The 17,040-nt window shown below is 35.2% G+C and overlaps 1 protein-coding gene across 1 annotated transcript; it reads left to right on the top strand.

Annotated features, from left to right (window-relative positions):
- Nucleotides 1-7,983: 7,983 nt before the first annotated feature.
- Nucleotides 7,984-10,259, top strand: LOC143615894 (1-aminocyclopropane-1-carboxylate oxidase 5-like). Its single transcript, XM_077088893.1, has 3 exons — nucleotides 7,984-8,376; nucleotides 8,811-9,040; nucleotides 9,316-10,259. Exons 1-3 carry the CDS (start codon nucleotides 8,275-8,277, stop codon nucleotides 9,917-9,919), a joined length of 936 nt encoding a protein of 311 aa, XP_076945008.1. The 5' UTR covers nucleotides 7,984-8,274; the 3' UTR covers nucleotides 9,920-10,259.
- The last annotated feature ends 6,781 nt before the right edge of the window (nucleotides 10,260-17,040 follow it).

Genomic DNA, 17,040 nt, shown 5'->3' with positions numbered 1-17,040 from the left:
GATACTAGTGGAGCAGGTCCTAAATGCATGACCTCAACAAAAGACTAAGGGGAGGCGGGCTGGTGCGTGGTGAAGAACCCATCACGTGTGATGCCGGTCCCCCATCACGCGTGATGGGGGGAGTATGCGTGATGGCTATCACGTAAGTGAGGGGGGAGTTTTCGAGGAAAATATGAACATTAGGGGAGGGAGCCGTTGGGAGGGGGTATAATTAAAAAAAATTAACCAATATAAAACCAAAACCAAAACATAACCAAATCCAACTCACAATAAAATCCAACTCAAAACACTCTCAATCTTCCTCTTCATTCACAAAAAAAAAAAATTATGGAATTTTCGAAAGACTTGGTTCCCTTAGACACCGATAGTTCTTCGTCTTCGGACGATGACATTCTCGAATGGTTCCAGTTGTAATATAACGAACCTTGAAGGCCCGAGCCGTCTAAAGAAAAAAATGGTGGAGCGTGATCATATACATGCCCACGAAGTGCTAATGAACGACTATTTAGTGGAGGAGCCGAAATACAATGACGAGACGTTTTGGGAATGCTTTCGTTTTCCGAAATCTTTATTTTTAAAGATTGTACCCGACGTCGAAGCAAACGAAGAATAGTTTCAAGAATCTTATGACGAGAGGGGCAAACGAAGTTTTTCGGCGCTTCAAAAATGCACATCCGCTATTCGTCAATTAGCCACAGGTAACCCACCCGACCAATTCGATGAATACTTACCAATGTCTGAGAAAACTTCACGTGAATGTCTACAATCTTTTGTAATACGATTATTAAATTGTATGGCAAAGAGTTTCTACAAAAACCAACAAGACACGACATCACACGTCTTTACGCCGCGCACGAGACTAGATGACATTTTCCAGGGATGCTTGGTAGCATCGATTGTACACATATCGAATGGAGGAATTGTCCGCGGGAGTTGCGAGGGGTGTATGTTAGGGGTGATATCAAACGACCGACCATCTCACTTGAAGCGGTTGCGTCAAATGATTTATGGTTTTGGCATTCTTATTTTGGTGTTCCTGGCTCAAACAACGACATCACTGTTCTGTACACATCACCGTTGTTCAGAGCGTAACAAATGGTACCACATCTTTCTGTCCGTATTTTGTCAACGGGAGATATTACAGACGTGGCTACTATATTGTCGATGGTATCTACCCGCAATGGTTTGTTTTTGTGAAAGCCTTTTCGTTTTCTGTCGAGGAAAATGAAAAAGCGTTCAAGAAGTTGCAAGAATCGGCAAGAAAAGATGTCGAGAGAGCTTTCGGTGTTTTAAAGGGTAGATGGTACATACTTAGTCGACCGGTTCGTGCAATGAAAAAACCCATGATCTCTAGCTACGTGTATGCATGCATCATATTACATAATATGTTAATAAAAGAAGATGAAAATGCAATTTATCCAGATTGGGTACCGGATCCTCCTACTCAAGTTCCCGTTCCCGATGATGTGCAATTAGACTTGCGGGATGAAGATATTCACCATCGGTTGAGATGGGATCTAGTTGAGCTTATAGGTTCTTTAGGTTTAGAATTTTCCGATTCAGACGAGGTTTTAACCATTAACTCATAAAGAGTAAAACATAAGTTTATAATCCAAGTCACTTTGATGAACACATTTATCACACAAGATAATAAATGGTACTTGTCTACAATCACTACCATGGTTGAAATGGAATCAATTAGATTGATATCCAACCAAATGCCATTTACCTATGCCTAAAGTGGTGAACAAATCTTCCATATAGCTCAAACAGTATTATTGGTTGTATAAGCACCTACAAGTTCATCATTATTGTAATTCTCTTATAATAAATATCACAGATTTATTAAAATAATTTAAAATAACAACATATATTCCTTTCATATGTTTATAATGGAAAATGCACGTGCATTTTCATGTTGATACTCTCAACATTTGATGCTCGTTCTTGTGTATTTCATCTTAATACACTCACCACATTTGCTTTTAGCGTAGTTAGACATTTGATGTCTTATCACATACTTATAGTCAACAGAACAACTCTTATGTTGTTTCTTCTGCAAATCTTTTCTTGCCCACTTATAGTCAATGTAACAACTCTCAAGTTGTTTATTGTGCAACTCTCTTCTTGCACTATCCATTAAATGAAATCTACAAAATAATTATGTACGTCGTAATACACATTAGTTTATTTCATTGTAAAATTTCATGTTTTATCTGAAGATATTGAATAAAATAATGCAATCGAAATTACAACATAACATGTAAAACACTTTTTAACAACAATTCAAATGGATAAATCAACAACATCTTGACATAAATTCTCAAAGTGTAAATTATATTCTAAACTTTCATCGTTCGACCAAGATCATTGCAATGATATTGTCTCTGGTTTTCCTTGAGGTACTCTCTCAATAGAGCTTCATAAGTCATATCATCATTACCTCGTTTCATGCCGAAACTATAGTCTTGGACAACCAAAATACTCCAAACACAACAACACGTTGTTGAAAATATTCTTCTCGTAAGTAGTAATATTTGGACAATTAATTCTGTTCATAACAACACAAAGTTGTTTTTCCCATCTATAGTTTACTTGACTATAATGATTCACAGCATGTCACTTCTCGTATAAGCAACAAACCACTTGATATTTGCAAACACATTTTATTCCTTCAAAATACTTCTTTATGTTGGCAAAACTTTATAAAATGGTTTTATAATAAAATATTGCTAATATGGAGATTAGAAATTGTAAGGCCCCGTTACCGGTGCCTCACATTTGGATGTTGGATTTACTCATAAACACAGTTCTAAATATCATAGTTAATTAAAACTTTGCGCGGAATATAAAACTTTCATAAACATTACATAAAAATTCATAACTTGTCTTAAAGCATTCTTGTCTTTCAACATTAAAACATTAAACATAAAATAACTTGTTTCATCAGATGCCAGTCTCGTATTCTTCTGTCATATGTCCCCGCTCAAGCCAGCAGTCTCATTCTACTCACCTGCGTGCATACTAAAAGTCAGCTACGCTGAGTGAGTTCTAGTTAATCACATATCATACAATACGTTCACTTACCTTCAATTATGCATACGAAGACACATAATAATTGTTTTACTATTTTACTTTCATTACATAACTTCATACATACATACATACTATTACTTTCATACTATATATTTACTGTCCACTCTATCTCATATATTATTAGGGTCTGATCCCTTTCTTTTCTATCTCAGATATTATTAGGGCCTGATCCCTCTATCCTTTGTCTATCTCATATATTATTAGGGTCTGATCCCTTTCTTGTCTATCTCAGATATTAGTAGGGTCTGATCCCTCTTTACTTCTCTATCTCAGATATTATTAGGGTCTGATCCATTTCTTCTTTATCTCAGATATTATTAGGGTCTGATCCCTTACTTCTTCGTCTTCGTGCATTCTGTCTTTACATACTCGTAACATACATATACATTCTTTAATCATTCATACATATTCATATGTTGTACATATATCTACCATACACACTCATATATTATTTTCATACCTCCCTTGTCACAACGTGCAATATCCGAAGATCGTTCACGTACCGACAACTTTCGTTCACATTAAGGATATACATAATTAACATATAAACCACACATGGCATACACTTACCATTTAAGGTAAGTGTATTAACTATCACATCGAGTATGTACACAGTCCTGAAAACGTAACAAGGAAATGGGGCTAGAAACTCACCTGAACTCGGTTACGTTCACCGTTAATTGTTATTCCTTTCTTAAGCTGTGCACGGCTAACTGTATAATAATTACATGTATCAATTAACTATTACTAATCATATTTTACTTCTAGTTTAATTATAACCCTCAACAAACAGGGGTCCGAGGGCAGCAGCCCCTAGCAGGGTCCAAGGGGCAGAGCCCCTGGCTGGGGTCGAGCTGCCAGGTCAGCTTAGAAAAATTTTATTTCCATTAACTGTCTTAACACATTTTCCATTAGAATTTTAAATTATTTTCTAATTCCTTAACTCATTCGTTATAACGAATTAAGCTTAATTCGTTATCTGAACATAGCCTGATTCGTGGTCTAATTCGTTATCATATCTTAGTGAATTGGTGGGTAACGAATCACCTAATTCGTTATCTGATTCGTCATCTGATTCGTTAGATTAATTCGTTATCTTTATGATTCGCCAGCGGCTTCGTTATTCTGATTCGTTGTCTTAACATAACGAATTGGGTGAATAGCGAATCACTTGATTCGTTATCTGATCATAACGAACTAGGGAACTGATTCGTTATCTAACATGGGTGAACTAATTCGTTATCTGAACATAACGAATGGCATCAGTCTTATCCAACATTGACTCACAGGTCAAAGTCAAAATCACTAAGAACACCCACAGTCAACATATCTTAGATCTGCAATTAAAAATCCGTATCTTAACGAAACATCATGAGTTAGGTATCAATGAACTCGGAATCCAAGTGCCTAAAAACCCTAATCATCAAATCAGCTAAACGTACATGTTTAAGAGGTTTGATTTGTTCCATTATGGACCCGATTATACATTCGACAAATTAACCTATCAAACTGTAATGGATTTCAGTGAGGTTTGATTTGTTGGGTTCATTTTTATCATTCTCAAACAGATCTAAGATTACCTAGACGAATCCGAGCCTAAATGAATAAGTTTCCGTTGTAAACGTACCTTAAACAAGTCGGTTTACGAACACGAGCTGGTCTTGATGTTGGTTTGGCTTGTCATGATGTTCCAGCACCAACAAGCTCGGGTTTTCGCCTTCGGATCTTGGCTCGGGTTATAGGATAGTGTTTGTGTGTGTTTTTATGGTGTAGGATATGGTGTAGAGATAAAAATATAAATGATTAGTGTTTAAGGGGTATTTATACTCCCTTAAGCCCATGGACCTAAGGCCCATTCCATATCTCATTCCATCTTCTAGAGTCCAAACCCGCCTTCTATTAGTTTATTTTTCTAAACAGATAAACGACACACTATAAAATAAACGAAACTTATTCTATTATTATAACCGAAAGTAGGATGTTACAGAAATCTAAAGGCTACCAAACGCTTCAACGATTATAGTTTGCAACAAACCACGTTTCTAACTAGCTAGTTAGAAGTAACATTTATTCAATGCTTTGAAAGTTTATTGTTTAAAGACAACCTCTTGTCTAATTTGTTCGGTACTGAATTAAGGACTTCACATTACTTGGTTTATAAAATAGTCCATTTTTAAAATGTTCATTAGAAAAAAAAATGATTACATTTCATTTTTAAAACATTGGGGTTTATAACCCTTTCTAACACGCTCATTAGATGTCTAAACATTTAGACACAAATGTTTATAACCTTTGGTTATATATAAACCGTATCTACTATTACTATTTTACAAAAATAATAATTTCTAATACGTTCGTTTTAACGTTAACAAAGGCTTCTCTATAGATTTACAAACCCACATTTTCGAATGCGCTCATTAGAAAATTTAAATGTCTAAAGATTATTATTTATCAAAAATATTAATTCTGATACACTTGTTAGAAAGTTAATTAAACAATTTTCTAGCCATGTTACTTTATAAAATGATAATTTGTAACAACAATGATAGTTATTATACGGTTTCGAATAAACCGAACCTTTGTTTTATCTAACACACACGCTCGATAACGTTCTTGAAAAACCTTTTTAATAAATGAATATTTCTGAGACACGTGCTAGGGAAATGAACCTTATTCTTTTACTCAATATTGATTTCTCACATAGTCGCCATGGCCTTTTAATTATATAATAAACCTTATACAACACACAATACATGATTTAACATTTACAAAAACAAAACGTATTAAATTTTGTTTACAAAATAATTTTTTCTACACTCATGTTATGAAATGTGTCGCTTAGTACATAATGGTTTATGTACTTTATCAAAAACCATATTGATTATAAATTAAACGCTATCTAACTCACACGTTAGAGTACTTAAAAATCATCTTAAAACCGGTTTTGAATATACAGTTTTTCCATGAATTGTTTCTAACTTGATTTCAGACACAAACGATTACAAAATTGGTTTAACTATTAAACTCCATGTTTCCAACTCGTGTAATTCCATGAATTGTTGGGAGATGAAACATTTGGGAGATGAAACATTTCCAACTCGTGTTTCCAACTCGTGTAATTCCATCAATTTCCAACTCGCATATTGGGAGATGAAACATTTATCAAAAACCATATTGATTATAAATTAAACGCTATCTAACTCACACGTTAGAGTACTTAAAAATCATCTTAAAACCGGTTTTGAATATACAGTTTTTCCATGAATTGTTTCTAACTTGATTTCAGACACAAACGATTACAAAATTGGTTTAACTATTAAACTCCATGTTTCCAAAACAGTTTCTAACACAATAGTTAGAGCACAAACGATTACAAAATCACTTTCAAACAGTTGAATCAAATCAATCATTTTGTAACATGGTATTCGAATTATGAATTATACTCCAATCACAAATCCTTGCTCGATAGTACAATATAATGTTTCTCAAAGAAAATATTTAAAATTTTTTAGCATAAAATCCAATTAATATTGTTTAAACTTTCATGAACATTGTAGTACATATAACGTATATAAATCTAAACGAGAATTACACGATATATAAAATATATACATAACTTTATTCATACCGAGGTTCTAAACTTGTGTGGGTTCGAGTCCCGGCAGCCACTTTCGCATTTTTTTATTTTTGGAAAAATAATTAAATTGTTATATTAATTTATTTAATCAACTAATTTATATTGTAATTCATATAAAACTCTTAAATAATAAGTATTTTCAATAAGACCGACATCTTAATCGATTCTTTTTCCGAGCCTTGGTTAAACGTCGTGTGTGTGTGTATATATATATATGTTTGTGTGTGTATGTGTGTGAGTATTAAAGGTTTTAACATTTAAAAAGAATTTTAATTAATATAGATATTTGAAACTTATTGTTAAATCACGTATTAAAAATATAGTTCAAGTTTTATAAAAGTTCATAATTTTATATAAATATTTTTATTATTTATTATTTACGGTATTTATCTAAAAAGAAGTCATTACTAATAATAAGAATATACAGACAAACATAAAATGTATTTTCGGATTTAAAATACTCATTTAAAGCAAATCTTTTTATATAATCTATAAAAAAATCTTTATAAACATTTATTGAAGTATTTTATATAATTATATCATACTATTAATGTAAAAACTTTGAAAATAAAATTTATAATAAATTAATGAGATAAATAGCTTTTGTAAAATTACCCTCAGATTATTTAATCCGCCGGTTGCTCTCCCCTCCATAAACCCAAAAAATCCAATTAACTTATTGAGACATTTTATCGAACACCTGGCGGGCAGATCCAAGATAAATAATGGAGGTTGAGTGCAAAGTTGAATAAAATCAAAGAAATGTGTGGCTGTGGGATAATGCAGGAAGAATGGAGCGGATGGAAACCGTGATTTGGTAGTTAAAATTAAAAACTTAACACTAACCTAAAGCCTAATTAGAAGAATACCTTTGTTTTTTTATTTTTTTTTGTGGATAGACCGTGATGGCGATGAGCGGCGAAGGTTGGAGGACGGACTGGTGGTCGATTGGTGGCAATGGTTGAGTGCCGATGTCCGGCCGAATGTTGGTGGCGGAGGATGATTTCTTTTAGTTCATATTTATTTTTTGTTTAAAATGTCCGATCCATCATGGTCTTATCTAAATGAGATTGGGCTATTAACTTCGAGGGTAAGATATTGAGCTTTTAAAATAAAATAATTTGAGGGCTACCCAGATACATAAAACGGCGAAGAAAAATAGTTGTACTTTGGTAGGAAAGGAAAGCTGAGGGGTAAACCGGTACCGTGTAATCTATAGGACTCCTTGTTATTGTCTAACCTTAAATCATTTTGAAGCTAAAGACATTGCGGGTTAAAAGCATCTTTGTAATTTATTATAACAAGCATGTGCATTGACCTTGCTTTGCACTCAATCATCAATCGCCACCCAACTGTCTTTCTCTAATGGCTGCTAAATCATGTCTTAGTGCAAGAAAGATTATTATATATCAAAGAGTTGACGTTTTCACATATAGAACGTTGTCTATAAATAGGCCATATCATAATCCTTCATTGCCACACAAATTTTTCATTATCAAACTCAAACTACAATAACTTACTTCTTTTGTATCCTTTGAAATATGCCGATCCCAGTAATTGACTTCTCCAAGCTCAATGGTAAAGAGCGAGAGAAGACCATGGCAGAGATAGCGAATGGATGCGAAGAATGGGGATTCTTTCAGGTACCCATTTTGCATAAGCATTTTTTATTATTGTAAACTAGGGTTAAGCTCATTATGGTGTCATGTGTTAAAAGATGGCGGGAATACGCTAATATGTTGATTGCCCACCATCAAAAAATCCTGAATGCCACTGTTTTGTCAGAGTCTATATATGCACATGTTTTTTAAGGGCATCCCAAAGGTCCCATACTTATTTTTCTTTCTAAGTCTCCCACTCCTTCTCAAAAATCCTCTTAGTAGTCTCTAGACCTAGGATGTCGAATTACACGACACCACCAACTCCATCGTGCTCGGACACATGTTCCAAGCATACCATCCAAAACAGCTTGTAGCCGTCACACATGTAAATATATGCAAACTATCACATAGAATCAAATTTAGTTTCTTTATATACATATATAATGCATCTTGTTGACTAAAAAATTTCATTTCAGTTGGTGAATCATGGGATTCCTATGGAGCTTCTTGAGAGGGTGAAAAAGGTGACTACTGAATGTTATAAGGTAGAGAGGGAAGACAACTTTTTCAAGGAATCCACACCAATTAAGCTGTTGAAGGAACTAATCGACACAAAGGGCGAAGAAAAACTCGACAACATTGATTGGGAAGATGTCTTCCTTCTCACTGACGACAACGAATGGCCACCAAAGACCCCAGGATTCAAGTAAGCTTTAGCACTCCTTAAGGGTATAGGGGGGGGGGGGGGGGGGGCAAGTGATTTTGCTTGTAACTGGCTCTAGGCCTCTAGTGGTAAAAGTTAATACTGAAAAAAATAATAAAAATACTAACATATGGCCCTTATGAATCATGAAACCACAACCTATATATGCTTAACCTATGGTTGGTGGGATGACTGGGTCACCTGTTCTTCCTCTTGGCAAAATATCTTTTTAAAGTCTAAAACTTTCATCCTAACTTGTGATTTAAATATAATTATAGGGAAACCATGACTGAATATCGAACCGAACTGAAGAAACTCGCGGAGAAGCTGATGGAAGTAATGGACGAAAACTTGGGGATACAAAAGGGATACATTAAAAAGATGTTCAATGGTGGTGATGAAGAAAATGCCTTCTTTGGGACAAAAGTCAGCCACTATCCACCATGCCCTCATCCGGAGAGAGTGACTGGTCTGCGGGCTCATACTGATGCTGGTGGCGTCATCCTTCTTTTCCAAGACGACGAGGTTGGAGGTCTTGAGGTTCTCAAAGACGGTAAATGGACTGATGTTCAACCGATTCCAAATGCCATTTGCATCAACACTGGTGATCAAATAGAAGTCTTGAGTAATGGGAGATACAAAAGTGCTTGGCACCGTGTTCAGGCTATGCCCAACGGAACCAGGCGATCCATAGCCTCATTCTATAACCCATCCTATAATGCCACCATAGAGCCTGCAACCCAACTGATCCAAAAAGAAAACAAAGAGGTTAATCAATTTGGTTACCCAAAGTTCGTATTTGGTGACTACATGTCCGTATATACCGAACAAAAGTTCCTCCCAAAAGAACCAAGGTTCCAAGCTGTGAAAGCTGTAAATTAAAGTAACAACCTGGTGTCAATCAACGTTTCGATTTAGGGTTTAATGTTTACGCGTGATCAAGGATTTTAAGCTTTTCTCCAAGTCGCAAAAATGCTTTCATGGGTTTGTCCTTCTGCTGCTAGTAATGCAGAATGTGCACACAGCAATTATATTTGATGTTGTTAATGTATGTTTACTTTTCATAACTTAGCATGTCATGAGCCTGTTCATGTTTGCTTTGTGTCAATGGTTTATCCAGTGTTTTCCTTTTATTTTTATATATATATTTATTGGGATTATGTAACTATAAATACCTTGAAACTATACTTCTAATCTACCTTGTAAACAAAGGCAGATCTGTTCTTTTCCTTCATAATTTAATAGCTATATTTCATAATTAGCAGTTACATTAAAAAATGTTGAATAGACAAATGACTTTACAAAAAAGTTTACTACAACTTAAGCATGGCAAATGAAAACCATAGTTTTATAGAAAATCAATTAGTTTAATGTGAACTATTGATCTAATTGATCAATGGTTAGTATATACAATGACATTTAAGTAAATAAAATCAAATTAAAGGTGATTAATATAGGGTAAGAGCAAATCTGGTAGAAACCAACAACCCTTAAATTTACTCTTATTTTTTTCTCTTATCTAATCTACCTATATAATAAATGAGTGGATTTTCAACAACCTCTTATTTTTCATCAAATGGCTTCAAATTATCACATGACATTTTTTTCTAATAATGTAATTTTTCCTTTTTTTTTTCATTATAAAAAAAAAACTATGTGGCTTCTATGTAGGGGTGTGCAAAATACCTGAACCCGATTAATCCGAACCGACCCGAACCCGAATAAGCAAATTTGGGTTGGGTTACTTTTTTCTTTTAGTTCTATATTTTCATTTTTTGGCAAGCCAAAACAGGTATCATCCTCAGGTTTATGATTTAAGATGGAGATATTATAAATCATTACCAGGTGGCACATTCCAAAATGAAAATTGCAAAATTAGAATGTCATATTTAGGTTTTTGACTTTTTATTACGGCTCTCTACATTCATAATCTGGAAAGAAAAATAAATTTGTTATTGATTTTTTTTTGAGTGACAGGCAATACCACCTGCATATGATGACAATAGTACTTGATATTTTCTATGAATGGAGCATGGAAAGTATTAAAGTAAGTTTTAGAAAATAGAAAAAAAGTTATAACTTTGATATTTATGAATAAACGTCGTAACTTTTTAGTTTTCATAATTCTATGTAATGTAATATGTAATTTCATTTATGAGATGAAGTTATAGATTTATGAATTATTGTTGGTCTTTTTGTGTTTTTTTTAATAATGATAGTTTACTCACATATATTTAGAATTTTGATCGTATTATTAATGTTATTATTATTATTTTGTTTTTTTTGTTTTATTACCTACCACCCCGTAACACACGGGTTCTAACCTAGTTTGTTATAAAACAAAATCTAACAAGCTAAAATATGCAAACAATACAAAAAGTCATATTCATTAACAAAACACACACATATAAACAAACTACCTATATGTAATGTGTAGAAATACACATGTATCAAGTTACGTATATGTAACCTAACACGCTACACATATGTATATATTAGACATTACATATATGTATATAGCGAACCAAAGATCCAAGAAAAGAGAAGTGTCAAATCGAATGTAATTATTAGATCGAATATTACTAAAATTAATTTAAACAAAACCCAAACATATATGTATTTCTATATGTGTAGCGTATATACACATCCTAAACAAAAAACTAATTATAAAAAAAAAATCCGTTACATGTACATGCATATATGTATGTACAAGAATGTTGTAATCACTAATCACCATATCCAGAGACAAAAAAATGTTGTTGAATTAAACAAGAAACACCTACGTACATGAAGAAACTAATATATATGAAAAAAAAAGCCAACATCTTACATCCTCATGTCAACAAATGTTGGGCCCTTTTCTTATTAAGTCTATCGTATTTATAACTTATGTTTCGTTTATATTGTATGTTTGTTTACTTATGTATGTTTGGGCCCAAAGCCACATGTACTTAGAGCCCATTGGGCTGATTATAAATGAATGTGTGCATGAGAATACACACACTATTTAATGTGTGTGTATCTCATACACAAAACAACCTTTTGCCAAATATCTTATCCTAACCTACAAACTCTCTCTTTCTTTCTTCCTTGTTCTCGGCCGAAATAATCACCAAACAAGATCCGAGATCTCGGTCCGAACTAGTTGTTTCCGCCAACTAGTGTAGAGGTTGATCCAAGATAATTAGTAATAGTTAGAGTATTGTTAGATCCGGTCACGGGACCTACAATTGGTATCAGAGCGGGTCAAATCTTAGGATTTAACTTTGCTCTTGATATTCGGGTTCTATTTCCGCTATTACCCGAACCTAGATGTTAAAACCCGTTGAAGTTTTGAAAATAAAGTTTGAAGATCTTGAACATAAAGTGGGAAATAAGAGTGTGTGCAATTTCTCCTTGTAGATCGGGATGTTCGGGAGCTACAAGTGCCATTTTCGGGCGTTTCAGGAACCGTTCCACCATACGTCGAAAATCCGGTGACTGTTCGGTTATTCTCCGGTGACGATTTTAGAATTTGAAATGTAAAAATCAAACTCCGATGTACGTGTGTATTGGTTATTTCAAATCAAAACAACTGTGGGATGAAGATGTGACCGATGGGTTTGCTGGTAACCCTTGGCGGTGGTAGATGGTGGTTTTTCGAGTTTCAAGTTAAAAAAAACCTCGTTTTTTCTGTCCAACGATTTTTTGGCGAAAGAAAGAAAGGAGATGGTGGCCAAGGCTGTGAGTCGGCGGCAAAAATGGTGGAACACGGTGATGGTGGCCGTTGATATGGTGGAACACGGCGTCGGCCATGGTGGCCGGAGGTGAAAAAGAAGAAGACGAAGACATTGGAACCCTCGACCAAACGATGGAGATAAACACGGTGGCGTAATCCAAAGTTAACTAAAAAACAATAATGGTGGCGGTGGCCGGAAGCCGGTTTAATAGGTAAGCGGTCACCGGAATCTTTTTCCGGCGATATTTTTCGGCAGGTAGGTTACCAGAATGACAGCTGTGGTGGCTGCTCATATCAAGGCCATCTCATCTCTTGCTTATTTGTTGTGCCCTAATATTTGTAAAAGGGATTTGGGCTTGGGCTGCATACGGGCTGGGCCTCCCTTTTTAAGCTGATGACTTTTATTTTGGGCTGCAAATGGTTGATGAGCACACTAAATTTATCTACTTTGCTAGATTTCTTTGGTGGATAAATTTATTTGGGCCGAGAAATAATTATATGTTCGGGATTGACCAAACTGAAGAAAGTCAAATTTGTTCGGGTTTTCGTTATTATTGGACCGTGTTCAAAGCATGTTATTTCTATGTTATTTTCGAGGCATTCGAGAAGTTGAGGAACTTTGAACAAATTGGATACGAATTTGGACTTAAAGAGGAAATAAAAAGCTTTGTTCATTTGATCGTTGTCCCCGGTGGATCATACCTTGAGGGGGTGATTGAAGACGCTTCGGCTTTTCGGGTTGATTTGTGAAGATACGAGACATGGTTCAACAAAAGTTTTGATATCATAAGTCAAGGGGTTGATTGTAAAGCCAATTTTTGTGACTTTCGATATCAAATTACGAAACCCGTTAAATATATTATGGTTAATAATTAATGTCGGCGACAAATTCGGTTACGAGACGAGAGCTTCAGGATGCACTTTCAGCTTCAACGGGATAAAGCTTCTAGAATGTTTAGCTTTTACTATATATAGAGGCATTATATGTTTATTGTATGTGTTTTTGTAAGATGTAAATCACCACCCAAGGGGAGCTCACCTTGGGTGGGTCGGTTCTTTGTTTAATCTAATCAATCTTTTAACTAACAAAGAGATCGTTCATATTTCTTTCTGGCGGAGCAAAGGTTCGCTAGCCACTGCCCTCCGTTCCAAGCGAAAAGAATCGGCTAGACTAGAATAGAAGACTCAAAAATCCTCGGTATCGGCTTTATTGGTTGGCTAGTCTTCCATCAATCGGAATATCTTCTTACCGAGGCAGAAGCCTCTTTTAACCTTAAGAAGACTTTGCAATCTCATTTAGAAAGTTTGGATTGAATAGCCTGTTTACATTAAAAAATCTGACGGCCCGAAATAACGAAGAAATCGTATTGGTATTGGATCCGCTCTTCTCTTAGCATGAACATGAATTCTATTCTATTCGTCTTCTTTATTCAGCCCCCACCCGAACCCTTCTTAAGACCACCAAGCCCTCCCGAATGAGTTCTACTATAGAAGCTTTCAACGGAGACCCGGGGACAAATCTTTCACTCACTGAGAAGTGAAAACAGGTGACTAGATCGTCCTGAAGACGGATGCGACGGGAAGAAGTGGCATTTGGAAGTGTTGCTGACTTAACATTTAGGTTTCGGCATAACAAAGCTTGCACTGTCTTTTCGCACTTAGGCGCACTGCGTGCCATTGGTAATGATTCTACTACGGTGCCACAAATTCGCAAGCTGATCCCAAGTAATCGTTGTTGTTCATTGGATTTCGGAGGAACTACTTCGTTAGGATTGAGGAATTGCTGTGATTCTTCCTGAATAGCCTGGATTCTCCCGTCGAGAGTAACTTTGAAAGTCTTACCTAAACTCTTCCGACTGAATATGATAAAGCCTATAAAACAACGAGCTACTATCATTTCTTCATTATAGATTGAGATCTTCTTCGAACTTGATGCACAAATAGATAGAATAGCAGCAAATAGCATCTTTCTAGCCTGCATATTCGTGGAACTCAATCTCATTTAGAAAGCCTTCTCTATCTTTCAGCAACTGAACGGGAAGTGGTTTAGGAAAGGACTTTAGAATCGGATGCGCTCGCCCAGCGAGAAAGGCCCTGACCCTGCCAACCAAGTAAAAAGAAAAAAGAAAGAAGAGAACGAAAAGAGAACTTCGTATTTTGGTATATTATCTATGTTCGGTCTTTTGATTTACCGCACCCGTCTCGACCCGTTTATTGAGAGCAAAACCGTTCGGTGGTCGTTTTGGAACCTACAATTGTAATCCAATTTTAGTGACTTTCGATATCATATTACGAAACCCGTTAAAAATATTATGGTTAAGTTAATAGTTAGTGTCGCAAGAAATTCGGTTACGAGACGAGAGATTCGGGATGCGCCTTTAGCTTCAACGGGATAAAGCTTCTAGAATGTTTAGCTTTTACTATATACAGAGGCTTTATATGTTTATTGTATGTGTTTTTGTAAGATGTAAATCACCACCCAAGGGGATCTCACCTTGGGTGGGTCGGTTCTTTGTTTAATGTTATCAATCTTTTAACCGACAATGAGATCGTTCAAATCTTATCTTATATTATCTATGTTCGGTCATTTGATTTACCGCACCCGTCTCGACCCGTTTATCGAGAGGAAAACCATTCGGTGGTCATTTTGGGACCTACAATTGGTATCAGAGCTTTCGGGCTCTACTAGTTATAGATCTTGGGTCACAACCTTGGATTTTGGTCTTATTTGTGTTCAAAAACGGATTTTCAAGAGTTTACTGGGTTTCGGGTTCACAAAAACTCAAGAAACGTTCATAAAAAGTTAAACCAAAAGTGTGTTCAAGCTTCAAAGTCTTCCAAAGTTTGTGTTTAAAGTACAAGATTTGTGTTAAAGTGGTGTTAAATCTTCATGTGTTGGTGTTTGAAAAGTGTATAATTATTGGTATTTGTGTAATCTATAAAAGGTCAAAGTGAAAGAAGTGACATTCACCAAAAGGGTTTTCTTGGAAAAAGATGACAGGAAAGTACCTTCTGTACTTTCCCAAAGTATATTTCATTCGAATAGAAGTAACCATTCGAATCGAGTGTTCATTCGAATCATTATTTGATTTGAATCACCATTCTATTCGAATTAAAGAGTGTAATCCAATCTAGCTCAAGGCTCATTCATTCGAATCAAGTATCCATTCAAATAGAACCACCATTCGATTCGAATAGAAACTGAAATTAACTCAAGTCCAAGTCATTCGAATCAAAAGTTTGTTCCATTCGAATCGCCATTCGATTCGAATAAACCATTCGATTCGAATATAATTATACTTGTCTTGGTTTCCTGATTCGAATAACAATCCATTCGAATACCTTTTGCTTAGTTAAATTACATCCAAATCATCATTCGAATACCCATTCGAATAGCTATTCGAACAACTTGTACTTGTGTGTTAAGAAGAATCTGTTTCAAGTGAGTTTGATCTTAAAGTTGTTGAGAAATGGCAAACCCAAGTGTGGAAGCTAGTAATGAAGCTGTAAGAAGTTGTTTGATGTTTGAAAACGAGGCCTGAACCACTACAAAGCCACCAAAGCTAATGAATTGGGATAATGATTTTGATTATATCAAGTGAAGATTTAAGAACTACCTCAAGATCATTGATTACAATCTCATTAGACCGTTTGAAAAAGGTCCTCATATTCCTACAACCACAACTTCTGATGGTGATGTTCCCAAGCAAGTGGCTGATTATAATGAAAATGACAGAACGATGTTCAATGAAGACAACAAAGCCTTTGGTGTCCTAAGTGTATGTCTCTCGTGTGAAATTTCACTAACTTTGAGGGACTACACCATGACCAAAACTTTCTAGGATGCCTTAGTAAACAAATTTGAAGTTAATTTGGAAATGAGAAACAGCAGAAGCAGGATGTTGAATGGAGAGGTCAACATGTTTAACTATGTTCAAGGAGAAACCATAGCCAGTCTTATCTTAAGAATTGAAACTTTAATGACTAAAATAAACAGTGATGGCATTGAATATGATCAAATTGAGATTAATGACAAATTAATCAACTCACTTCCCTACTCATGGAACAGTAGTGTCATTACCATAAAGAGAACTAGCAATCTTCAAATTACCAGCCTTGCTGACTTGACCTCCATCGTCAAGTCATTTGAAATGGATGAAAAATTTAGAATGGGTAATCACATCACTCTCTTTCCAATGCTGGTGTAAGGCCCCGTTACCGGTAACCCTACTTTCGTGTTGGATTTACTCATAAACACAGTTCTAAATATCAGAGTTAATTAAAA

The sequence above is a fragment of the Bidens hawaiensis genome, unplaced genomic scaffold, assembly GCF_021521415.1.
Source record: "Bidens hawaiensis isolate Kalapana, Puna unplaced genomic scaffold, B.hawaiensis_p1.1 tig00044788_1, whole genome shotgun sequence".
NCBI classification, from domain to species: Eukaryota; Viridiplantae; Streptophyta; class Magnoliopsida; order Asterales; family Asteraceae; genus Bidens; species Bidens hawaiensis.
The sequence above is the reverse complement of the archived record's forward strand: the minus strand, read 5'-3'. Positions and strand labels throughout refer to the sequence as shown.

Bases quoted from the DNA above. Each gene is read 5' to 3' on its own strand.
- LOC143615894 (XM_077088893.1), top strand. From the start codon at position 8,275: ATGCCGATCCCAGTAATTGACTTCTCCAAGCTCAATGGTAAAGAGCGA. The intron at 8,377-8,810 runs GTACCCATTTTG...ATTTCATTTCAG, and splicing joins AAGAATGGGGATTCTTTCAG to TTGGTGAATCATGGGATTCC. The intron at 9,041-9,315 runs GTAAGCTTTAGC...ATATAATTATAG, and splicing joins CCAAAGACCCCAGGATTCAA to GGAAACCATGACTGAATATC.